Source organism: Rhamphochromis sp. 'chilingali', assembly GCF_963969265.1.
Source record: "Rhamphochromis sp. 'chilingali' genome assembly, chromosome: 10".
NCBI classification, from domain to species: domain Eukaryota; kingdom Metazoa; phylum Chordata; class Actinopteri; order Cichliformes; family Cichlidae; genus Rhamphochromis; species Rhamphochromis sp. 'chilingali'.
The window spans coordinates 6,339,989-6,365,882 of record NC_137937.1 but is presented as its reverse complement, the minus strand read 5'-3'; the positions used below and the strand labels follow the sequence as shown (position 1 = coordinate 6,365,882).

At 38.6% G+C, this 25,894-nt stretch overlaps 1 protein-coding gene across 1 annotated transcript in view; it reads left to right on the top strand.

Moving 5' to 3' along the window:
- Nucleotides 1-4,779: 4,779 nt before the first annotated feature.
- Nucleotides 4,780-25,894, top strand: part of hk2 (hexokinase 2) — a 43,763-nt gene continuing 22,648 nt past the window's right edge. The window contains exons 1-7 of the mRNA XM_080895119.1: nt 4,780-5,059; nt 10,165-10,327; nt 11,713-11,861; nt 16,388-16,507; nt 20,913-21,008; nt 24,126-24,225; nt 24,728-24,911. Of these exons, the coding sequence (XP_080751245.1) occupies nt 4,997-5,059; nt 10,165-10,327; nt 11,713-11,861; nt 16,388-16,507; nt 20,913-21,008; nt 24,126-24,225; nt 24,728-24,911 (875 nt within the window). The 5' untranslated portion in view covers nt 4,780-4,996. The remainder of the gene's footprint in view (nt 5,060-10,164; nt 10,328-11,712; nt 11,862-16,387; nt 16,508-20,912; nt 21,009-24,125; nt 24,226-24,727; nt 24,912-25,894) is intronic.

Sequence of the window (25,894 nt, the reverse complement as noted above, 5' to 3'; positions counted from 1 at the left end):
ACAGAGATGTGAGGCTAAAGGTTTGGAAAATAACATAGGCGACTACACAAAGTAAACCGAACCCAGAATACTAATGTCAGCTTGAACTGAAATAAAGACCTCTAGATATAAATGTACATGAAAGTCAAATATAAACAATAAACTAACTAAGAAACAAATACATGTCCATGAAAAGTCAAAGCTCTTTTGCCTCAGGCCATGAAAATGAAATATACTTTTATTTAATCACACAGACAAAAGCAAAAGGTAGAATGTCTGAAGGTCTCAAATAACTGAATAAAAAGCACAAGTTGTTTAAAGAGTCCTCTCCCTGCTTTGGGTTGCGAAAAGAGGCACAAACAAGAGAAAGGAAGAAAGCCTGCAGTGCTTCATCCATTTGTCAGATTGTTTGTTTGTCCCCGGCATATCTCCTTCTCTTTTATGGGATTTTATTTTATGTTTTTTTTTCTTTTTTCATTTTGGCCTTGGTTTATTCTAAGACTTTTGACTAAATGCCTTTCATTGACTAAACTCACCAAAGAGTCCTATTTTTGTGTCCTCTCTACAGCAGTCCATCAGACATATCTGACATATACTGTGATTTATTAAGCAGATTTCCCCCTTTCGGATTTTTCCAGTGCAACAAAACATAAAATAAGGATAAAAAAAAATCAGCAAACTTAGAAAAAATTGTGGTTTCTCACACGCCATCTGAAATGTCTGTTCTCCTCTGCCTCCACCTACAGCTCTTCTTACAGGCTCTTATTCCTCTGCCTCCATTTCCATTCAATGCTTTTAACAACTTTCTGATCACTCTTGCTGCCTGTGAATTCATAATTGACTTATATTGGTTAAATTAAAGCAATAGCAACGAGCGTGACCAATTGCCAGTTGTCCCGTTTAGGAAATATCATTGTAATTGTTACGCTTAAGCCTCCATTCATTATTATTATTATGAATCACAGGTGTATCATGTTGGTCTGTGAGAATGTGTTTAGGATTTTGAAGAAAATTTAAAAAACAATCTGCAAATTGTTTGTAGAGGCATGTGGGGATATCGATCAGGGGTCATGCTGTGAGTTATGTCTTTATGTGGCATTTGGCTCTTCAGGTTTCTACCATGCCAACTCCAGACAGCACTACGTGACAAATTTCAAGTGGATGACATTTGTGTTCAGACCAACAAAACAGGAAAAATTCAGTCTTAGTCAATCACACAAATATTTCTTATTCTGAAGTAAAAGTTATCTGTGGAGGCTGTGGTTCAGGTGGTAGAGTGACCCTTGAAGTGACCTTGGACAAGATAATAAACTCTGGGTTGCTCCTGGCACATACATTTGTGTGTGTTGACTGTTATTTAAAAAGTGTTTGGGTATAGATAAAATCACTATATGAATGTGTGTGTGTGTGTGTTAATGGGTGAATGAGACTTCATTGTCACCACTCTTAACGCAGTCTCAAATCAGTGCCACATTTCCCATCCACATTAGCCTCACCATTTGTAAAACAGTTTGCATAATGAAAACGTATGATGTATTTTCTACTTTCAATGTAACGCTTTGCAATTTAATTTCATAGTTTAAACTAAAAATGTAAATTTTGGAACACATCAGACGTTCACACTAGTCTCTCAGGCAGAGAGATAACTGCTGTCTCGTACGTATCCCTCCCATTCCCGTAATGAGCAGCGAGAACCAACGCATACAAACCGACGGTGTTCCTTAAAGGGGAGGTTACTGAGTATTCACATAACTTGACGCATGACGCAACACGCCTCCTTACACAACAGTAGCTGCCTGGCGCATTACAGATTTTCATTTTACCTAAGCTGATCTCCGCACACACCCATTGTTTCAGGAAATGTTTGGAAACCATCAATCACTTCTAGGAATATCATTTTTTGAAATAAACAACAGAGTTGTTTGCCGAACGACTTGAACATCTTGTTTCACTGGTACAACTGTTTCTGTGGAAAAACTATCTTGTATTTGGCAACACACAGAAAATTGAATTCCTTCGTACACCAGTTAATTTGCAGAAAGGTGAATTTTAAACAAAAAGTCACACCACAGCAAATTCGTGATAAAATATACTACACGGCATTATAAAGGCAGCAAACATCTGACACTAAAATCCTCGATTCAACAATAAAACTCACATATCACGGAGATGGAGGTCAATAAAATGTAACTACTGTGAGATTCATTAACTACTCTGAGTTGTTGGGTCTAAGATATAACATCTGTGCTGTGGTAATGTTTACTTTTGCCATCTGCGGTGCATCAAAAGTGTTTCATGATACAAAATCTGTTTTAATGAGATGAAATCGAGAAAAGTTTTTCCCAGAATAATGAGATTCATAAAGTTGTCTTAGGACACTGAACGCATGGTATAGAGAGCCAGAGTTAGTTCTTTAGCAACAAAGCTCCGAAAGCTGACCAAGTTATGTAAGTAAACACTAAAACAGTATATATGCTCCTGATGCAAAACTGCTTCAAACACTCTCAAATGTATTTTCACAACAATTCACTTGTAGGCAAAAACTCAACAAGTGTTGCTAATGTGGTGATGGAAGACGGATGGTTGTTTGCGAACAATCTAAGGTGCAGAGGAGGAAGAGGAGGAGGAAGACAAGAGCAAAACAAAGGACAGTACTTCCAGATGTTCTTCTTCATTGAATGATAATGAGGCATGCAGGATAAAGAGCACAACCCTACTTCAGCATAATCAGGTTGCCCTGTGTTGTACTGAAACATCTGTGTACATTGCTTTTTATAAACTATATAGGGCATGTGGTGGTTACTTACTGCTTTTACTGCACTTACATTTGTTGCTTTCTTTGTGTAGGATTGAATGAGTGCCACTTGTGTAAGGAAGGTCTGAATTTTTAAGCATTTATTAGCCCCACACGTGGGAAATTTGTTGGGTGGACAGTGCGAAGTTACAAGCACTAAAAATTAAGGAAAACAGTGGAATAGAATAAGATAAAAAGAATAACATACTATGTAAAATAAAATGTACATACTATGTTTTGTTAGAAAAATTACACTTAGTGGTATTGCACATATGTGGATGTGTGTGTCTGTCTGTGCATGTGTGGTCATGTGCGAAGAAGATTTATATGTGAAATAGTTTTTGGTGCTGATCTGCACTGAGTAAGTGAAAAAAAGATGTGTTATGAAGTTTCGAACTGGGTTAATGTGAGTTAGATTTGCATGGTGATAGTTCTGTGTAAGATATTGTTCCATCATTTTAATGGAGACCACAGGAACTTCTTCCCTTCAGATATACTCTTGGAAGTTTTGATCTTATCATATATTTTGTTATTGTTGCTAGTGGTAACATTGTTTAAATATAGGAACCAGACTTACTGAGTTTTTGTCTGAGCAGTTTCAGAACAAAAGAATGTGAAAAGCAACATATTATTTCTGCTTATAACAGTACCTGCCCACACGTCTTTCCATTTGATCTATGCCCTTCAATCAAATCCCTCTGGTCACATACCGCCGTGACCAAACATAACTTTCGAAATCATTCTATAAATAGATGTTCACGTGATGCAAGGATCACTCAGAAGAGGGGGCCTTCGATGCTATCAAGTGTGGGCATACATACACCAATACTGTTTACAAGTCGTTTAATGAGAGAAATTTGGATTATAAGTGCCAGGATGTTCCAAGCATCTTTGAAAATGTGTGTTTTTTTTGTTTTGTTTCATTTGTTTCTTTTTTTTTTAATTTCCTTCCTTTTGTTTATTTCCTTTTGTTTATTTCCTTGTTTGAGTTGTTTATTATTGAGGTATTGGATAAAATTTGGAACCTGCCTGAAGTGAATTTTATACACTATTGTACCTTGTATAAAAATCACAATCTGCAAAGTATCAACAAACGGCTGAGAAATTGCGTTCCTATTGTTTGGTTCATATCTGAAACATCTCTGTACTGTAGAAATAGGCGGATGAATCCAAATATTGATAGCATCGATTAAAACGCTGGTTTTGGTAACAGATTAATACTAGGATTGATATGTTGTCTCTATCCTCTAAGTCAGAGGTGTCCAACTCCAGGCCTCAAGGCCCAGTGTCCTGCAGGTTTTAGATATCACCCTGGGTCAGCTCACCTAAATCAAATGATTAGTTCATTACCAGGCCTCAGGAGAACTTCAAGACATATTGAAGAGGTAATTTAGCCATTTAAAGAAGTTGTGTTGGATCAAGGACACACCTAAAACCTGCATTACACTGGCCCTTGAGGCCTGGAGTTGGACACCCCTGCTCTAAGTTCAGTGTGTAGCTCACTGAATTGTGTTTATTGCATTATTTTATGCAAATGAAAAAAATCCTCCTCCTCAAACATGCACCATAAAAAATGTCCTTTTTGAAAAAACCTTTTTGTGTTGACTGTCACATGTATTATATCTATAGCCTATAGCACATTTAAACAACGTTTAAATTCAACTTTCAAAACACATGAAAGGCTGAATGGTGTCCTTTGTTGTGTTAAGTATTGTGGAAAGTAAAAAATCGTAGTGATTTAGCGGTCATTAAATTCTGTTATGAATTTGGAAACTGATGATGATTCATCATAACACACTGCCCTACCCAATATCGGCTGTCTTAAAAGTAACAGTATCAGTATTGATATTGGTATCTTTAATACTGGCCCTGTATTCACTTTGTATCACTTCGATACCAAATTTTGTAGTACCTCAGCACTGTTGTTCTGTAATTTTTTGGAGAAAAGTGATATCACCGCGACATCTCTGCAGCCAATCGGCGCCCTTCTTTCTCTCTGACGTCACCACACTACCAGGTCCAGGAAGCTGGAAGTTTCACTAGACTTTTTTTTTTTTGCACAACTCTGTTTTTAAAGACGAGTTTAACTTACGAATTTAAGACAAGTTAGCACTGTTGTGTGTTTGTTATTTAAGGGGGCTGTGTTTGTATTTAATTTCTCTGTAAGTCTGTAGAGTAGGAGGACGGGAAGGACGTAAATTCGCCACACATCCCTGACTAAAGATGTCAACCTCGAACCCTCTGGCTAATTACAGCACGGAACTCCACGATGACCAAGCAGATAAAGTGAGTACTGGCGTTCAACACTCCGCTAGTTATGTTTTGGTAGCTATCTCCAGTATGGTGACGTGACATTTGAACTTGATACGTCTCAGGGAGGACGTGAAACCGGGGTCAAACAGGTCGCTAGGCTGTTAGCATGTATTGTTTGCGTGTTATTACTTCTTCCTCTTTGGCCAAAAAATCTGCCGTTAACTTAATTAACCCCACTTCATTGCTCACACTAGAGGAGGTATGAGCAATGCATTGGGTAACAGGATTCAATAAAGCTTATTACGCACTCTATAGAGAAGGTAATGTCATATCAGGTTTCGTCAATGCAGTGTGTGTGTGTGTGTGTGTGTGTGTGTGTGTGTGTCCCTTTCTTACTCTCTGTATGGGGAAATCATTAACGCCCTTTTCTTGGAAGAAACGGTAAAGTGTGGAAAACTTGTTCAGGGAAGTAAAAGCACAGTAATGTTAAAAACTTTAGTAGTTCCTGTCATTTGTGTCCCATTAAGCTCAGTGGGGATATACTTATAGCACCGTCCCATATCATCAATAAACCTGGGTTTTAACTGCTACGACTTGAATTTTATGTTCTTGATGGTTCATTTATAACAGGAAAAAGCCATCATTGCTGCAGAAAGCTCCAGATTTTATTTAAGAAATTTGCAGTGTGCCCAAAACAAAAGAAAACACTTAATAACAATAAAACAAACCCAGGGTGACACAGTGGAAAAGCGATTAGCACTGTTGCACCACAGCAAGAACACCCTGGGTCTGAGTCCCCCATCTGACTGGAGCCTTGTTGCTTGGATTCTGCATGTGTGTGTGGGTTCTCTTCAGATACCTCGGCTTGGCTCCAGCCCCCTGCAAACCTGATTTGGATAAGTGTAAGAAAATGGATTAATGGGAAAATAAAATCATCCACAATAGGAAGGTTACTTAATGACGTGGTATTTACAGCTTTCCCAAGGGATTGTCACAGCGGATGTGTGCAGAAGTTTGATTTGGTGCAGTTTTTATGCTGCGACCCTTCCTGATGCAACCCTTCTATTTATTCAGGCTTGGGACAGGTTACTTAATGACATGACACCATACAATACAAGTTTACAGTATTATTATATTGTCATTATACATAATATTTTCAAAAATATTTAAATTTGTAAAAGAAAATTCATTGCAGGAATTTTTGTTTTTATCATTATTGACACAGGCTTCAAGGCCAGCCCCTTAATTCGAACACGTTCTGTTTGATAAGTTAGTGACATGCTTTGGTGAAGGGACTGTGTTATGCTGTTAACACGGTAGAGATGGGAAAATCTGTCTTGACTGAGATCAGGCAGATAGCTACAGTCTTCTGCACAACTTGTCCTTTTCACGATGCCCAGAGGCTCACAGTTAAAACACACGTCATCATTCGTGAAAACACAGGGATGATTAGCAACCCTAGTACAAACACTTCCTGTGACTGCTTCAAATTAAAAGCCTGCAAGTCACAGGACTGTAACATTTACATGATAGAGCCTTCTTTCTAGGCTAGCCCTTGCATACTAATAGATATAATCTGTACATTGCCTACGAGACTGTATGCGAAAGATGGGTGCTTAGTGATCAGCTTATGTAAGCAAGTTAAACTGTATGGGTGAAAATGCACATGCCTGATAATTACTATTAAATAATAGCGTAATAAAACTTGAATTTACTGCCATTTCAGACAGTGTAATTCCTTTTGTATTCCATTTTGAACAATCTTTTCATTGCTTTTTCATTTCATTACCTACGGTTTGACTTCTTATTCAGTGTTTCTGGTGGTAATCTTATGCAATTTGTCAAAATAGCCAAAACGAAATTACAGCAGTATTGCCCTTGGACCTTTTGAGCTGATTCTTTTTGATTAATGGCTGAATGGAACTCATTTGGCCTTTTGTTCTGTTGTTTTGCTTTTTTCTCCTATTGTTGCACTCCAGTCATTGCTGTCATTTAAACGGGGAATTGTATGAATTGATGATTTTGCTTGTTCATTGACGCTACCATTCATCTACGAAACCTTTAACAGCTTCTCTTGCTGTGAGGCTGTTTACTCACACTCAGCTTATAATTACAAAACGTGAATTGGTCTGTCAGATACTCCTGCTGAGGGGAATATTTAAAGAATCAGACCTCTTCTCTTTCTAAATTAAATTTTAAATGAATGAATGAAGTATAAATTCCCATTCCTTTAGACTTAATAATCCCTTAATAACAAAGTAAAAACCTGCTTTTAGAAATTATAGCAAGAAACTTACAATAAAGCTTTGTAGTAGCCCCCTATAGTGTCCAGCTGGTGTGTGTGTGTGTGTGTGTGTGTGTGTGTGTGTGTGTGTGTGTGTAATTTCAGGCTTTGGTAACATACTGTACAGTGTGGTTTTTTGTTTTTTTTTGTTTGTTTGTTTGTTTGTTTGTTTGTTTTTTCTTCTGAAGCATAAGCTTAGCATAGTCTGTCACTTTCCACAAAAGAAAACGGTACAAGGCGCCTGTGAAGAACACATACAGTTATATTGTGGAGGACGGGACAGTCACGATCATGGTTCAGAACTGTTCTAGGAGCAGATAATGAGTCCTGATAGCTCGTGACTCGTATGAGATGTGTAGCTCTCCTCTTGAGAAGGATAGGAAGCGCTGTCTACAAGAGGTTAAATGCTGCTGTAGCCCGGCCCAGCTGTCAAAGGGGAGGTAGTAGGATAGCAGGACTCCCAATGAGCAAGTTGCTGCTGCAGGGCGCCATAAACAGCCATTCACGCTCACATTCATCCCTACTGCCAGTTTAGAATCACTGGTTAACCTAACACATATGCCTTTTTTCACTTTCAAAGTAAGTAAAGACAATTTTCAAGATAATTTGCGCGTATTGAGGAGTTTAAAGAAGCGTTGATTTTATTATTCTAATAGTGTAGTCTTCCTGTGGTGTAGCAGTTGGAGAGAAAATTAAAGTTGACAGAGAAAATGGTTGATAAGATAAAGATTCTTGCATCTATCAAGATGATAGCGCTCCTCCTGGGTCCTAATCCAGTCAGTGTCAACAGTTCATACAGCTCCCTCATTCACAAGGGGTCGCCACAGCAGGCAGCTCCACGTATTTGATCTGGCAGATTTTTGCACCAGCTGCCCTTCCTGAGGCAACACCCCAGACATGGGAAAGCTCTGAATTACACCTGCTATTGATCCTCTCTTGAGGTCAATAAAGAGAGTTAAGGTTAGTGAAAGGCTAATGAAATACTCTCAATAGCAATTGCAAATAAGCGGTCAAAGAGGGTACCTCTGCCTCTACCAACGCTGAACAGGTTGGAATAGAGACTGGAGCTTTGGATAATGTTTCGCCCCTTGTCAAATCCCTTCAAAGTATAGAATAAATATCTCCATTTTACTCTATCAAAAGCTGTTTCCACGCTCCAGCAAAACTAATACCTGTGGGCCTGAAGAGTCCGAGAGGAGATGGATAATACTGAGAAAGACCCTCGCACTGAAAAAAGAAAATCTATTTTTAACAAAAGTGTCCTTTTTTTTTTTTTTTTTTTTTTAAATTAGGTATTGGAGAGATCTGGGTTACATGCAGTACATGCATTATACTTTATTAATAAGAGAAAATGCCATATTCATTGAGAAATTTGCTCTTTTAACTCACTGGAACAGAGACGCGTTATATAAGCCATGTGAAGAATCTGCAGGTGTATTTTTATGTACTATGTACTTATGTAATATCACTGTGTGTGTGTGTGTGTGTCTGTGTGTGGTATCAGCCTATTTTCCTGCCGAATCTTAGTCTCTTCCTTTCAGAAAGTGTAATTTCCACTTTCATAGTACTGATGTACAAGGACTACAACATTCAATCCATTGTGTTCCCTAGATACACGGTCCAACCCGAGGACCACGGTGACCTAGTACCAGAGTTGAGTTGTTGAAATGGGCTTATTTTCATTAATTTCTGTTATAGCTGTTTTTTCTCTCAAATCTTGAACAATACGTGAAATTTTTTGTTACCTTCTTGCTTTAGCCTTGCTCCAGACTGTTAAGTTTGCCTACAAAATCTTGTAAGGATTTTCAGAATAATTTTAATTTCTTTCTTTGTTGGGACGTCTTAGGCGGGGTGTCAAACATAAGACCTGGGGGGCAGAATTGGCCTGGTAAAGACTCCAGTGCGGCCCACTAGATGGTTTTGGAAAATTTGAAGGATTTTGGACTTTTAGCTGTTCTCATAATTTTCACTGTTTGTCCCACCCATAAAGACCTCCCCCGTGGACATTCATGCTACACGGAAGTAATAAAGTAATAGTAGAAACTGTTAAATGACAGGAAAGTTCCAGTTCTTTTAGAAGTCTTTTTTTTTTTAATATGTCCACAGTAAAATAAATGAATACAACAGGACATTTTATGTGAATTAACAAAAACATTCTGCATTATAACTACAGGACAGTGTGGGCAAATTTCTTCCACTTTAAGCCCAGTATTAGTTCTGGTGACAGATTTCTTTCATTTAATGCAGCAGCAGTACTTAATCACGTAGAGAAACTGAGACATGTTGAAATTACACTTCTTTTTCTTATATTTTCCCATCTCATGGATTAAGTGAGTGTAAAGTTAAACTACACACTGACAGAAGGGGCCTTTCACTGGTCTGGCTCACTTCCATGCCCTCAGGTGTAGGATACCACAGTATGGACACAAGTTTGGTGCAAAAAGTAACATCTTCTATACAAAATGTATAGAAGTGAAGAACAAAGAGTCTAACAGTCACGTATTGAAGCAGCTGGAGCACACCTTGTGTTGGGAGTTTTAAATATCAAGCTACACAATGTCAACGTCTTCAGTTACCAGTTGGGGAAACTAGAAGAAGTCATTTGGCATTTATTTTTAACTTTAACATGATGATGCTGTTTACTCTGTGTTTCTATTTGAGTTTGTGTGGTTTTTTGGGGGGGGTTTTTTTGTTTTTTTTTCAACACTTGAAAGGAAGCTACATGCTATTAAGCAATTATCCTTTTGAACCCTGCCAAGGAAGACTGTAATGCATGTTATATTTTCTGATGCAGACTAATCTAGTACTTAGGAAATACTAACTTTGTTAATTAATTACTTATTTATTTATCTAGGTGGACAAATACCTTCACAACCTCCAGCTGTCAGATAAGACTTTGATGGACGTGTCACTACGATTTCGTCGAGAGATGGACAAAGGCCTGTGTAGAGACACCAACCCCACCGCTGCTGTCAAGATGCTGCCCACATTTGTGCGCTCCACTCCTGACGGAACAGGTAATACCCGTTTCACGTACAGGATAATGTTCATTAAGGCTGGGCTATATCATACCATTCACGGTAATACCGGTGTAATTTTGGGCAACGAGAGGAAAATGAAATATCGGGATAGAATATGGGTAAAACGCGCATGCGCAGTGCCTTTGTTTACATACGCACATGGCGGCGACACAGAATGAGAAGGCAAAAGTGGATCGTTGAATGAAACGGATGAACCAGAATTGGTTTGTGAAAATGCTGCAACTTCAGTGGTGTGGAACTGGTTTAGCTTTCGTCCGTCAAATACACAACAAAGCACTATTTTCGGTAGCGCATGCTAGCGGGCCGTCGTTATTACCGTGTTTTTTGGAAAATACGGCGCACTTAAAATCAATCCTTTGATTTTTCTGAAAATCAACAGAGCCCCTTATAATCCCGTGTGCCTTATGTATGAATTCTGGTTGTGTTTACTGACCTCGAAACTATTTTATGTACACGGCGCTCGAAAATCTGTCAAATGTTTTAGTGCGACTTTGCTAAGCTATGAAGCCGCACCGCTTGATGGGTTGTTGGAGCATTACGGCTATCGTAGGCAGGAGCCTCGCGGAGTGATGCGTACTGTGCTTCAACATAATATTACCGTATTTTGTGTATAACCTCTTTTTAAGTTTTGTGGATATTATACATGGTTATGCTGAGGATATGTCGGCCAGTTTCCACTGGAAATGCCTTTTGGTTAAACTGTCAGCAAGGAATTTGCATTTGCACTGTTAAATTTTTATATAACTTTAATGCACATAAAAAACAGCTGCTTGTTTAAGTGAAAATACATTGATGGGGTTTTTTTGCACTAATAAAGTTGTGAAGTTGTAAAGTGTTTTGTCTAGTGTCAATTATATCGTCAGTTATATCGTTATCGCAAATTTTCAAATGTATATCGTGATAAATACTTTTGGTCATATCGCCCTGCTCTACTGTTCATATGAGACTGTAAAGAGTTGGTGTAAATGACGTGTCCAGTGAAAATGTGTTCCTTGAAAAAAGTGGATTTTGTCTTGAGGCAAGATGTTCTCATCTCAAACCAAAAACTATTTAGATAATTCATTCACACATAACATGTTCAAATTTATCCTATATATCCTCTTTACCATGAGAGTATCTACTACAAGGGTGAGGAGTGAGGAGTAACACTGGCAGCCACCTGTGTGTGTGTGTGTGTGTGTGTGTGTGTGTGTGTGTGTGTGTGTGTGTGTATAGAATATGTGTATGTATATATATATATATATATATATATATATATATATATATATATATATATATATATATATATATATATATATATATATATAATATTGTGAGTGTTGTGCTGTATGTAACTCTGGGTTTATTCTTTTGTTGAAAAGAACAAGGACAATTCCTGGCCCTCGACCTTGGTGGATCAAACTTCCGAGTGCTTCTGGTCAAAGTCATGGGTAATGGCGAGCAAAAAGTGGAGATGGAAAGTCAGATTTACGACATTCCTGAACACATCATGAGAGGCAGCGGGTCTGAGGTAAGACGCGTTCCACATTATGGAAAGCTAATTTATGTTTTTTCTTTTACCGTGTGCTTTGCTATCGCTGAGGTTTACGAGCCATGTACGAAGAACGAAGCACGCACATTGACAGGAGAAATTGGCCTCATCAACCCAAAAATGACAATTAAATTATCATTAGTTTATTTGAAGTACATCTATACAGGCAAAAAGAAAAGACTGTCTTTTAGTTCTAATGAAATAAACTCTGATCCCTACAGTGTGCTAGAATGAGGTAAATACAACCTCAGATGAACAATTACACATGAGATTTTATACTGTCATTATTTATGCTCAAAGCCAAAATGCAGAAGCAGCATGTGCAAAACTACGCAAAACTACACACTCTGCATCATTCAGTAACTTATAGGACCACCAATTAATAACTTAAAATAATACTTTTCAGTCTCTCAAATTATTGTGGAGGAATTTAGGCCCACTCTTTGCAGGCGTTCATTTCTTAACCGCTCTCTTAAGGTTGAGGACTGGACTTTGACTGGGACACCTTGATTCTTTTCTCTTTCAGCTGTTCTCTTGTAGACATGCTACTGTTTTTGGGATCACTGTTCTGTTGCAGAACCCAACCGTGACCAAGCTCTAGTAGTTAACAGATGACCTTATAGTTGACTTTAGAAAACTTTTGGATACAGAGGAGTTCATGGTTGATGCAATGGCCTTGACTTTGCAACTCTGCCAAATTAATGTTTGCTCACATGTTCTTTTCAGAGAGATGTTTCTCCTGGCAACCTTTCCAAGCAAGCCATATTTGTTCAGTCTTTTTCGAATAGTGCTGTCATGACCTTTAACATTGAACATGCTCACCTGAGGTCTGTAGATTCTAAAATGTTTTGTGTTTTGTCTGAGCATTAAATTTACTATGATGTTCCCTGGGAAGCGTGGCAGCTGCCTTGAATGTTTTTCCCATGTGAATAATCTTTTTCACTGTAGAAAGAAAAAGGAGTTCACATTGTTTGGAAATGCCCTTCCAACCCTTCCCAAACTAATGGACAGCAAGCTACTGAAAACCTCTGCTTTTATAGACAGGCTCACACTTGCTGATGATCAGTTACAGTGGCTTGCAAAAGTATTCGGCCCCCTTGAACTTTCCCACATTTTGTCACATTACAGCCACAAACATGAATTAATCTTATTGGAATTCCACGTGACAGACCAACACAAAGTAGTGCACACGTGAGAAGTGGAACGAAAATCATACATGATTCCAAACATTTTTTACAACGACACTAAACATAAAGCCAGGGCAACAATGGAACGGTTTAAAACAAAACATATCCATGTGTTAGAATGGTCCAGTCAAAGTCCAGATCTAAATCCAATCGAGAATCTGTGGCAAGATCTGAAAACTGCTGTTCACAAACGCTGTCCATCTAATCTGACTGAGCTGGAGCTGTTTGCAAAGAAGAATGGGCAAGAATTTCAGTCTCTAGATGTGCAAAGCTGGTAGAGACATAAAAGACTGGCAGCTGTAATTGCAGCAAAAGGTGGTTCTACAAAGTATTGACTCAGGGGGCTGAATAATTACGCACACCCCACTTTGCAGTTATTTATTTGTAAAAAAATGTTTGGAATAATGTATGATTTTCGTTCCACTTCTCACGTGTACACCACTTTGTGTTGGTCTTTCATGTGGAATTCCAATAAGATTAATTCATGTTTGTGGCTGTAATCAGGATCAGAATCAGAATCAGAATACTTTATTGATCCCTGGGGGAAATTATTTTTTGTTACAGTACAGTAATGTGACAAAATGTGGGAATGTTCAAGGGGGCCGAATACTTTTGCAAGTTCCCCCACTTAAAATGACTAAATACTTTTTTGCCCCACTGTATATCACCACTAGGGATGGGTATTGAAAACTGGTTCTTGTTGAGAACTGGTTCCCACTGTTTCAATTCCTTGGAATTGTTTGCCATTTTTGCAAATGATTCCCTTATCGATTCCAGTCGCCCCGGATGACGTCACCACGTTGCGGAGCGTCATTTAACTGGCAGGAAACGCGGCGCCTAACGCTCAAAAGTTTGATTATACTTTACGAGAACGGCTGACAACAGGGCAACTTGCAATACTTGCAAAGTAGATATTTCATTTAAGGGAGGAAACACTACGAATATGCAAAAGCATTTGCTCACAAAACACGCGATGACCTTAAATGAATGTCGTGTTTTTAATTCCGCTCGACTCGTGAATCTCAACCCAACAGCAGCGGTAACGTTTGCACGTCCTCTCCCGTTAATGCGGCAGGTAAATAATCAACTAACAGTGCATATTATGTTAGCGCGATCTGCCTTATTACAAAACCTGCCATTACTGTGCATTTAGGTGACCATGATGAGAGAGACAGACAGAGTCTGGCTGGCTCAGATGCTGGCAGTTCTCACTGCAGTCTACCGGTAGCGTCTCCTTTCAGGCCAGGATAGACGAATGTCACCGAGCAGTAAGTTTGTGGTCAAAGGCTTGCACCCATTTGCCACAGCAGAAAAAAACAAAAACAACGCTTGGACACTGCTAGCACGGGGCGCCTACACAAACGCAAAGCAGGAGATCAAGCATAGCTGAATATGTTTCCAAACCAACTTCATTCTAAGCCAAAGCCATTTTTTCTTGTAAAACAAAGGGGTGCCTAGCAAAAAAGTTTGGGAACCACTGATGTAGCTCAACATGAAAACCAAAACAACACACTAATTAACAACCTCAGTGTCGCTCTTTTAAGACTGTTGAACTGAACTCAGTGCATGAAAGAGATCAAATGCTTGGTTTATAAATAACTTGAGGGGGTAGGGACAAATAAGTAAATACTTCAGCCTACTCCTTTTCAAACAAATAATGGAATGATATTTTGTAATGATTGTGAAGGCACATGTTTGAAATGTTTGAAATAAAAATAAACTGAACTGAACTGAACTTAATAATATTGCAATAACAGTTAGGCATGTATAATTATCCTTTGTTTGTTTTAGAGTGACAAAAAAATCCTCGCGTTTTATTTTAATGTTGTGTAATTTTGCTTTGCATTTAACATCATACTACTGAGCATTAAAGGAGAGCATTACTGCAAACCAATCAAATGTGCTTATTTAATTGTTTCTCCATAAAAGCAGAAGTTTTGAGAATTTTCTGCTGTGGAGGAACCAGGTGTGTGTTAACACAGGGCCACAATCTTCCCAGGAGTGGGTTTCCTAGCAGATTCATGCCACTGTTTATTAAGAGCTACATGCCAGACTCTGCAGGGCTCATTTAGCATGTTAAATGTTAAAGTTTGTGTCAGTACAGTTAGAAAAAGACTGAACAAGTATGACTTCTTTGGAAAGATTATCAGTAGAAAAGCTCTTCTGTTTAAAACAAACATGGAGCAATAAAACATATTTACTCATGTGTGTTCGCACAAAACTGTAGATAAATCATAAATAAACCTGGTGTTTATAAATATACTTGTACCTGGATTTGTTTGTACTTTATGATTACATTTAAAAGTGCCTCTAACTATGTGTACAAACAAATGAATGGATGTGTTTTTCTTTAGGAAATTTGAACAAAAGTCTTTAAAATGATGCAGACTGCAGGCAACAAACACAAAGCTGTTGTATTAGAATGAGTTTAACATGGTTGCAAGAGCAAAATTGGATGTTGCTCACTTGTCAAAATCTCACAGTGGTTTTGCGTGTTAAGCCATTTTTTGTGCAGATTAAGAACTTTTCCATGCAGGTATTTGTAAATGCGTAGCAATGTCCTTTGGTCCGATGAAAACAAAAAAGGAGAAGTTCTGCCATAATACACAGTGCCACGTTTGGCAAAAACCAGACATATCAGCAATAACACCATTATACCACTGTCAAGCATTGGGCTTGATGTGGGCTTGTTTTGCAGCAACAGGACCTGGGCACTTTCCAGTCATTGAGTTAGCCATGAACTCCTCCGTATACCAAAGTATTCAAGAGTCAAAAGTGAGGCCATCTGTCTGACAGCTAAAGCTCGGCTGAAACTTGCAGCAGGACAATGATCCCACAAACAGCTGGAAATTTCCAACAAAATGCCTGAAAAAGAGTCAAGGTTTTGAAATGGACCAAACTGTAGTCTTGAGCTGTGCATAAAGGAATGCCAATGTAAAGTAGAGTGGGACGAAATTCCTCCACAAAAATGTTGATAAAGTCACACAGGAAACTATTACTTCAGCTTATTGCTCCTACTTGTGCTTCTACAAGCTACTTAATTCAAGGTGTTGAACTGTAAAGTCCTTTGAAAGCTTTCTTTATTGCATGCCTGAGTTGAGATGTTGTTTACAATTGCCATAGCAAAGATGTGATGAAGTGATGTATAGTGATGTTAGTAGGATTTAAACGGCTTCAGGACTCGTAATAATGTATCACATGGTTCGTTACACCAGCAGCATTGCTAGTTGGATGAACAATGCACACATGTATGGAAAATTAAAGATGCAATTTTTTATCTTGCAGTTAATAAGAAAATTGACCTTTCTTCTCTTGTAGTTTTTTGACCACATAGCTGCTTGTCTGGCTAACTATCTGGACAAGATGGGCATGAAGGACAAAAAGCTTCCTCTGGGCTTCACCTTCTCGTTTCCCTGCCAGCAGACTAAGTTGGATGAGGTGAGTGATTTAAAAGTTCTGCCCTCAAATCACAGATTTGGATGGATTTCAATAAAGATTCAATTCAGTTAATTTCTTTCTTGTATTTCTGTTTAAGTAGAACTCTTTTTTTTCTGTGTTTAGATATATAAAGAGTTGAAATTGTTTAAAATAAATTAATGATAAAATAACACAATTACTGTTACCATTTCAAGTTTGGCATTTTAGTTGTTTCTGAATGAGTCAGATTTTTGTTTTTGACCTCTTCAGAAGTTCAAACTGCTACCATACTTTATATCTAAAGTATGGTAGCAGATATATTAATGGATTAATGGATTGCATTTATTAGAGATGGACCGATCCAATATTACGTATCGTATCGGTCCGATACTGACGTAAATTACTGGATCGGATATCGGAGAGAAATAAAAAATGTAATCGATCCATTAAATATCAAAAAAGCACCTCACAAAACTTGCAACACGGCGTAACTCGGCTCATAACTGTAGCACATCTGAGCAGTGTGGTCACGTGATAGAGCGGCTGTGTGTATTTGTAGCCTCCCTACCAAACCAGCATTTCATCTCCGATGAAGTTATCCCACAGAGAAGTAAAGCAAGTGTGTAAGTTCATCTCTGAATGTTTGTAAAGCATTCCCACGTTAAGCTAAACAACCGATATATGGAGCGACTGCCTCTTCTTGCTGCTACTTCAATCGTGAAACTGATTAATGATCAGCTGATCGGCTTTTCTGTCGAGAGTCCGTCTCTCTTGTTTGTTTTTGGCCCACTTCGCTCCAGAAAGAGGAAACCAGTGGCTGAACAACAGCAGCACGCTTAACCTTGATAAGCTGTTGTTAGAATTCATTTAATATTACTTTCTACACCAGGATCTTTTTCTATGTAGCTGACGGCTGGTAACTGTGCAGGGGCGGATCTAGCAAAGTTTAGCCAGGGGGGCCGATAGGCCATGAACAGGGAAAAGGGGGCACAGAAACATACTTTTCTTTCTTATTCTCATTTAAAATGTCTAGCTTTTAATAAATAATTATCTGAATCTTACACCCAAAGTTTTAATTTGATGTAAAATATATAGAAGTCCATTACTGTATATAGTAACTGTTAAGTCTAATATACCCTAGTAAGCTATAGTACTTTTTCCTTTGGGAAGGTACCATCTGTGCAGTCTGCAATTCTGTTGAAGAAAGATGTTGAATCTATTTAATTATTCTTGAAAAATAATTGATTTCTGTGCATTTTTTTTTTTCACACTGCATCAAATTAAAGTTGATTACGTCGATTAAGCATCATGAGGTGGGTTCCCCCTTTTTTTTTTTTTTTTGCTGGGAGTTTTAAAACCCTATTGGTTAGGTTGCTTAATATTTCTGCTAAGTACTCTTTAAAATACCAGAATAGGGAGGATGGTGTAGGTTTAAGTTTATTAGATTGATCAGTTTTGCTGAACTATGAAATATTTTGGGTGCAGTGTATTTTTTGCATACAGGTATAACAGAATAGCTTTAGTGTTTTTGTTTTGTTTTTTTTAACTTGAGTATTAACTTATACAAAAAGCAGCAAGATATAAAAAAAAAAGTTTTAAATGATTAAAAAACACACTATATCGGATTCATATCGGTATCGGCAGATATCCAAATTTATGATATCGGTATCGGACATAAAAAAGTGGTATCGTGCCAAATCTAGCATTTATATAGCGCTTTTCTAGGCACCCAAAGCGCTTTACAATTCCACTATTCATTCACTCTCACATTCACACACTGGTGGAGGCAAGCTACAGTTTTAGCCACACCTGGGGCAGACTGACAGAAGCGAGGCTGCCATATTGCGCCATCGGCCCCTCTGGCCACAACGACCAGAGAGCAGGGGGATCGAACCGGCAACCTTCCGGTTACAGAACTTCCCAATCCCCTGAGCCACGGTCACCCCTAGATATCTCCTTTAAAGTGTTGCCTTTCCAGATCTGTGGCTCCTATCTGTAGCAGGGAGATATCTGGTTTTTAGAAACGTCTTGTCTGTACGCTTGGTTGGTCATCTGATAACCTTTCTTGTCTGGACGAAGAAGGGGATGCGGAGAGCAGCATTGCTCTGCTGTTGCATGAACTGGGCCTTTATTTTTTGTTCTTTCAGGGTATTGAAAATAGCGTGAAGTTTCTCTAATGGTCCTCTGCTGTCAGCTTTTACTTGCAGCAGTCAGTGAGGGCTTCATCACACTGCTGTTTTTCTTGGGTTATTACGTTGGCATTCTTTCTAACTCTTCTTTTCCTGTGCAAAAAGTGATGCGGTCCAGTCTGTGAGTATCTGGACACTTGCTCTTTGTGTTCTTGTTGATTTATTTCTTTATTTTACTACATTAAAGTGCCAAGTCTCAGTTTGTGTAAGTAAGGGAACAGCTGTGTGATATATGTAACAGTTTTAACACAACACATTTGCCATTATTATGACAGCTCACTTCACTCAATAAGTTGCAAACATCTTCAACATTTACTGATATTGGAGTTTCCATCCTTGTTTCTAAATTGAGCAGCAAGTGCTGCAATTTAAAGCAATCATGCTAAAAAGCCCTTTGTTTGCTCTGGCCACATGTTTTTAATGCTTAATTGTATAATATTTAAAGAATCTAGCTGATTCTTAGCACGCACGATGCTTTTGTGTCATTGTGCATTTTACCTGTTGCTTCCATCAGCAGTGAAATATTCAATAAATGACAATATCACAGTTCTAATTTGACATACAGCCAACCTCCTATGCTTTTCCAAAACCACTTCTATACTTAAAATAATGGTTTGGGTTATGAGACTTTTTTCCCCTTCAATTCAGTTTTTTCTCTTTCCATCTTTTTAAAGGAAGCTCATTTTAATTCATCAGTAGAAATTCGGTTTATGGAGGGTGGATGTTTTTGTAAATTGGCCCTAAGTGTACATCTTCAGGAGCTTTTTTCCCCCCGTGTACTCAAAAGGTTTTTTTTTTTTTTTTGGGTTTTTTTTTTGTCCACCATGGAGAAGACTTCCTCAGCTTTTTGCTATTTTCTACTTTGTCTGTGCACCCTTGTGCAACAGATGACACAAACTGATGTTTCTTGTAGATTTTTCTTTTTTTTTCTTGGTTTTTATTTGTTTTTATTTATTTATAAATTTTTTTACATTTTTTTAGACAATTTGTTCTTCACATTTTTACTTTTTTTTTTTTTTTACACTTCTCAAATTGACAGATAACTCCACCACAGCCTAATATCCAACACTCACTCAGCTTGAACCCACAGGTGAGCACCTTTGTCCATAAACATATGTTGAAACGACACGCAGCTTCCTAAGGTTTTAGTGACCAAACTGTTCCAGTACTTTCAGACACAGTTTTGCATATATTACAGCTGAGACTTGGTACTTTAATGCTGTCTGTTATATTATTTTAGATTTGATGTACAAACCTGTTTTTACAGTGAAGATGGTCACAAGTTTTTGTGGCTGTTTTAAAAATATGCAGTAAAACTGGTTACAGCAGACAGAGGAGGCATTCAGTCTTCTGTTTTTCATTTCATTTTATTAATTTTTTTACAAGATTTACAAAGTTCATACATTTTAAAAGAGAAATTATTAGTTAGCAGATAATTACTCTGGCTTTTTTTCTATTACTAGCTGCCAGTTGCTGAGTGACCTTTCCTGTTTCGTATTCGTCTGTAGTTTGTACTTGATGACTAACAGATAAAAAAATAAATGGGAAACACGAAGTTTCACAGTGTTGTGCTGAGTTCAAAATCTGAAATCATGCCATCAATAGAAAGGTCACAGTCTCCTTTTGCCTGTGATGCACACAGCCCTGCTCTGAATGTGTCACCTGAGGTAACATGTTCACTGTCATGTTCACACATGACCTCAACACAAATCAAACTGATCCATCATCAGCTTGGACTGTGAACATATTTTAAAAGTCTTCATGGTGGACTCTCTCTGGGCTGAATATAATCCTTCCAGCTTGAAATTTCTTATTGATAATACTCATTAATTTTTCTCTGAATGAATGCTGGTTAGAATGAGCAGCTTTCATGTCCCAGACCAGGCTGTGTTGTGGAACTTTATAAAAAGATAAATGTTTATCTTTGATTTATAGAGTAATTACCACCGGCTGTTTATTTACTTTGCTGTTTTAAATGTCCATATTTTACAGGGAAGAGTTAGCATTTAGTCGTTGTCAGGTTCAGTTATTATTAACACAGTGTGCGTTGCCACCTGAGTTGGGGACTCTTACAGCCAGTGGTGAAGTATGTTTCAGATTTTAGGTGATTTGTAAATCACTTGGTTGATTCACTCAAGCATTCTGTGAGTTGATGAGGTGTGTAACAACTCTGAGCAATATATCATGAAATTATTTTTTAATTGACTTGTCCTGTTGTTGTTTTTTTCCATCTGCAGGCTGTTTTGATGTCTTGGACTAAAGGCTTCAGGTCAAGTGGGGTGGAAGGACAGGACGTGGTCAGCCTTCTGAGAAAATCCATCAAGAAAAGAGGGGTAATTATCCAAATTTATAAACACTTGAACATTTGGAAAGGTATTGAAACAGTGCTAATTAAGTGTAGCTGCAGTTACATTCACTGGCTTGCCACTGTGTTAGGCACACCTTAGTAGTACTAGTTTGGACGTCCTTTTGCTTTCAGAACTTAATTCTTGATGGCATAGATTCAGCAATCGTCAGGAAACATTTTGGTCTGCACTCCCGTGATATCATCACAGTTTCTCCAGATTTCCCGGCTACATATCTGTAATGCAAAGTTCTGTTCTCCTGCATTCCCATAGTTACTCTATTCGATTGAGATCTGCGACTGTGGAGGCCATTTGGGTACAGTGAAATCAGTGTCATATTCAAGAAAACGAATTTAGGATGATCTGAGCTTTGAAACATGACATGTTAATGTGTGGGAAGCAGCCATCAGAAGGTGGGCATACTGTGTTCATACAGGGATGGATCAGGGATCAGCAACAATACCTCAGCTACTGTGGTGTTTAAAGGAAGTTTAACTAGCAAGTAACAAGAGGCCCACAGTGTGTAGAGCAGAAAACTCCACCCTTCTTTAAACTCATTTACAACTCTTTATGAAAGGTTGTAAGGACAAGATGGGAGAAACACCCTTCAACCATGTTATGAATGTTGGTTTTTCATACTTTGTCCACCAGAGGGCACTGTGCAGCGTTCCTGTTTGTATCATTTTTGAAACAGCAGGAATACAACAGAAAGTTGAGACAGATATACTGTAGATCAGTGGTCCCCAACCACTGGTCCGTGAGTCGTTTATTACCGGGCTGCAAGAGTTGAGGCTCGGGTGTGAAATGTATGGTTTTCAGGGTTTTTAACGTTATTTATTTATGTTTTTAAATCATATTTATCGTTAGCTCTGTTTCCCTGGATCTTTGCCCGTGTGTTATGAAGAAATCTTTGTTTTTCGGTACCGGTACCGGTTTGTTTTTTTTTTTTTGTTTTTTTGTTGTTGTTGTATTTATCCGCAACGCCTTAAAGTCCGGTCCGTGAAAATATTATCGGACATAAACTGGTCCGTGGTGCTAAAATGCATGGGGACCACTGCTGTAGATCAGTGTTTCTCAACCTTTTGGAGCCACAGCACATATTTCACATTAGAAAAATCACATGGCACACCACCAAACAAAAATGTCACAAAAAGCATATTGATCATTTTTCCCTGCGCACCAGGGATAGTGGAATTGGCTTGCTTTGTCCCCAGTATACCTTTTTTGCTTTCATCTGACCACTACTCATGCTAGGGCCTTCATCTGGGTCTGAATTTTCTCCAGGACCAGGTCAGAATGACTACTTTTTCTTTTCAAATATTTATTTATTGCTATTACACGCTGCGTTGTCTCACTCACAGTGTGACTTTATGCAATTTCTTCTTTGTCTTCTTCTTCTTCTTCTTCTGTTTTACTGGCAGTTGGCAACCGATTAATTAGAGCAGGTCGTTGTACTGCCCTCTAGTGGAAGACATTGTAGTTGTTCTGCCCGTGACTCACACCAGCCGCTCGGTGTACTAATCAGGTGGAACCAGATAATCTTCCACAGCACACCTGATCATTTCTCACGGCAATCCTATTTGCCGCAGCACAGTGGTTGGGAAACACTGCTGTAGATGTAATTAATTCACTAATTAAGTGAGGACTGCTAAATAATTACACGTAACACATAGTAGAAAAATCTTTTTATGTTTCATGTCCCGGGAAAAAACCCAAACCATTAGACAATATATCAGATTTTAAGCTTTGCTGTGTAAACTGTAACCTCTGACCAGTCAGCCTGGCACAACTATGCTATGGTTAAGCAGCTAATACATTAGCATCGTTGGCACACTGAATATTTGCATTAACAGGAGTTTGAACAGGTGTACCTAATAATGTGGTTCATCAGTGCTTATTCCTCAACCTGCAGGAAAAGATAGACTTGGGCACACATGAGAAACTCAGTGTAGAGGTGTTGTTTCTCTCATCCTGTCTGATTATAGTGTGAGGAAACTTTGCAACATGATCTCAAAACACGCCTGACACCACAAGGCAAGCGTGCTCGTTTTACTCCACTGTTTCATGACCAAATCGTTCTAATCGTTAAATCCCACAAGTCAAGAAGAAGCATGCCCATCTTGGCAGTGGTCAAAATCATTCAACCACTGACTCCTTGTCATTGGTTGGATGATGAAGAGCATATAACAGAGCAGATGAGCAGATCAACCATCACTTCTCAAAGCCTTTCTAATTTCTTCAGTAAGCTGGCTGAAGTATTGGAAAGACTCAGAACAACATGAGTAGACAAATGCAAACCACCAGCCTGACTTGTTCTGCTATACATCTGCCACAATGCAAACATGTCCATGCAAGTTGATAATTTTCATGTATCCAGGGGCTTTATGAATCATCTTCATGAGCATGCATACATGGGGAAAAGGAGTAAGGACTGAACCCAGTGCCAAAACTAGAGTTTATGGTGAATTCTGAGTATACGCGAGGCTTGGCTCACCTCAAACAAGATATTTAGTGTCTGTTGACAACAAACTTACAAGTAATTCACACTGGCTCTTTTGGAGCAGCAAATGGTAAAAAAGTACAAATGGTACAATGTGAGAGTTTGCTTTGGTTTCTACGTGAACACACAGTGCCAAAGAGCATCCTGGTTGGAGCTCGTATGCAAATCGTGTACTCTAAGGGAGGACTGATATTAAATAAATGGAGCAGATACAATAGAGCCTTCGCAATGTGAATGCTCAGGCTCTAATAACTTGGAAGAAAAGATCTTTTTGTGCAGGCTAACACTACATGCGTCTTGTGCAGGTGACCTGGGGTAATGACAGCATGAGCTGCTGCATTGTGCCTATTAAAGATATCAATGATACTTCCAGCTATAAGTATGGAAGGTCATCCACAATAACTAAACAAATGTCCTCAGCAAACCTCAGCAAGAAAACACGTTTAGATAAAACACCTGCATAATGTCCTCATAAAAACTTAAAGATTGATTTCAGTGTAGTAAATTAAACAAAATGAAGTGCTGAAGTAAATCCAAAATACTGTGATGCAAGAAGTAGTGAATTCAAATGAAAGCTTGTTTTAATAAACAGATTCTCATTGCAGGACTTTGACATTGACATTGTGTCTGTGGTCAATGACACAGTGGGAACCATGATGACCTGTGGCTTTGATGACCGTCACTGTGAAGTTGGCCTCATTGTAGGTAAGTCTAATGTAACAGTGACTATAAATGGATTATGAGGCTCAGTGAGACTTCTACCACACAACAGTGATGTAACACCCATTAAACTGCATCCTAATGGATGAACTGCTCCATCTGTTTTCTTCTTGGGTAAAAATATCGATGTTCATGAAAAAAAAATCTTTTAATGCTGAAGGCCAGAACATGTGGCACCTCACTGTTGCACTCAAAAAAAGAAATTTCCCTGCTGAAGTTTCTTATTCATCTCTATTTAATTTTTCCTTTAATGGATTTCATTCAGATGCAGTTTCTGCTGCAAAGTGTGATATTATTGTTATAGTATTATATTTGTAACTTGTATTGTAAAAATATATACAAACTAGAGGAGAGAAGTGAGCACAGGTGCTTTCACACTCATCTTGTAAGTGTAATCTTAAATGTGCCCACTAAGCCCAGCCGACCTCTCAGTTAGTCGTTATATAGTTACTGACAGAGTTGTTGCAGTGAAATCTCTTTTCTCAAGGAACGGGGACCAACGCTTGCTACATGGAGCAGATGAGGAACATTGGTGTTCTGGATGGTGACGAGGGGCGGATGTGTGTAAATACTGAGTGGGGTGCTTTTGGGGACGACGGGGCCCTGGAGGACCTACGCACTGACATTGACCGGGAGCTGGACGCAGGCTCATTCAACCCTGGCAAGCAGCTGTGAGTGTGTTTGTTCTCACACGACTTGGTATTAGATAAAACATCCCACGCTGGTGGCTTCACAGGCAGGCGGGTTTGAATTAGAAGCGACTCTCTCTGATTTCCATTCATGTGGGCATATTGAAATACTTTGTCTGACTGCTTCACCTTTGTTGATGTTGTTGCTGATATTATGTAAATAACCTTTTTCATATACTAATTCAGAGTTCTGTCAAAAAAGTCAGTATGTCCTGGAACATTTGCGGTTTTGCAGACATGTGGACATGTGACAATCATGTAGGTTCAAGTGAATAAGGCTTCAGTCACACAGGCCTAGAGATTGGTCCATGACCATCTGGCAACCACCGGTCGTGAGGGAAAAATGAATATTCGGCTCTGCTAATACTGGCCAGCTGCTTTCAGAGTATCAGTGAAAATGAAAAATGCGATGCAAACTGGAAATGGAGCCCTTCAGCACTGCAGCCGGCAAATTTCAAAAGGCACAGCTAACTATTTCTGGTTTATGTTTCTTTAAGTTTTACTGCTGCTTGGCTAGTTGTTGGAGTATTTGCAGACAAACATGAAAAACTAAAGGTGACCTGCAGGGAGGTTTTTGGTGCAGCACCTTCTTTGCAACTGATTTCACCCAGCGACAGCCATCAACCTGCAGGAACCATTGGCAACCTGTCAGAAAAGCACATTTTTCCCTAGCAACCAGTGGTTGTATCACATCCAGTATAGTGGACAGCTCTTGATATCACATGAGAAACCTCAATAAGAGGTCTGGGCCCAGACAGGGTTTAATAGAGTTAGGTGACGGATTTAAGTTTGCGTGACCTTAATTTCCAGTCACAATAAAGCATGCAGTGCGTCACAGAGAGATTAAACAGTTTATATACTTCAACGAATGACTTTAATGCCTAATTGGTGGATCATTATTACCATGTAATTCTAAAACAAAAATCAAACTTTTGACAGTTTATTTATTAAAATCTTTGTAGTTC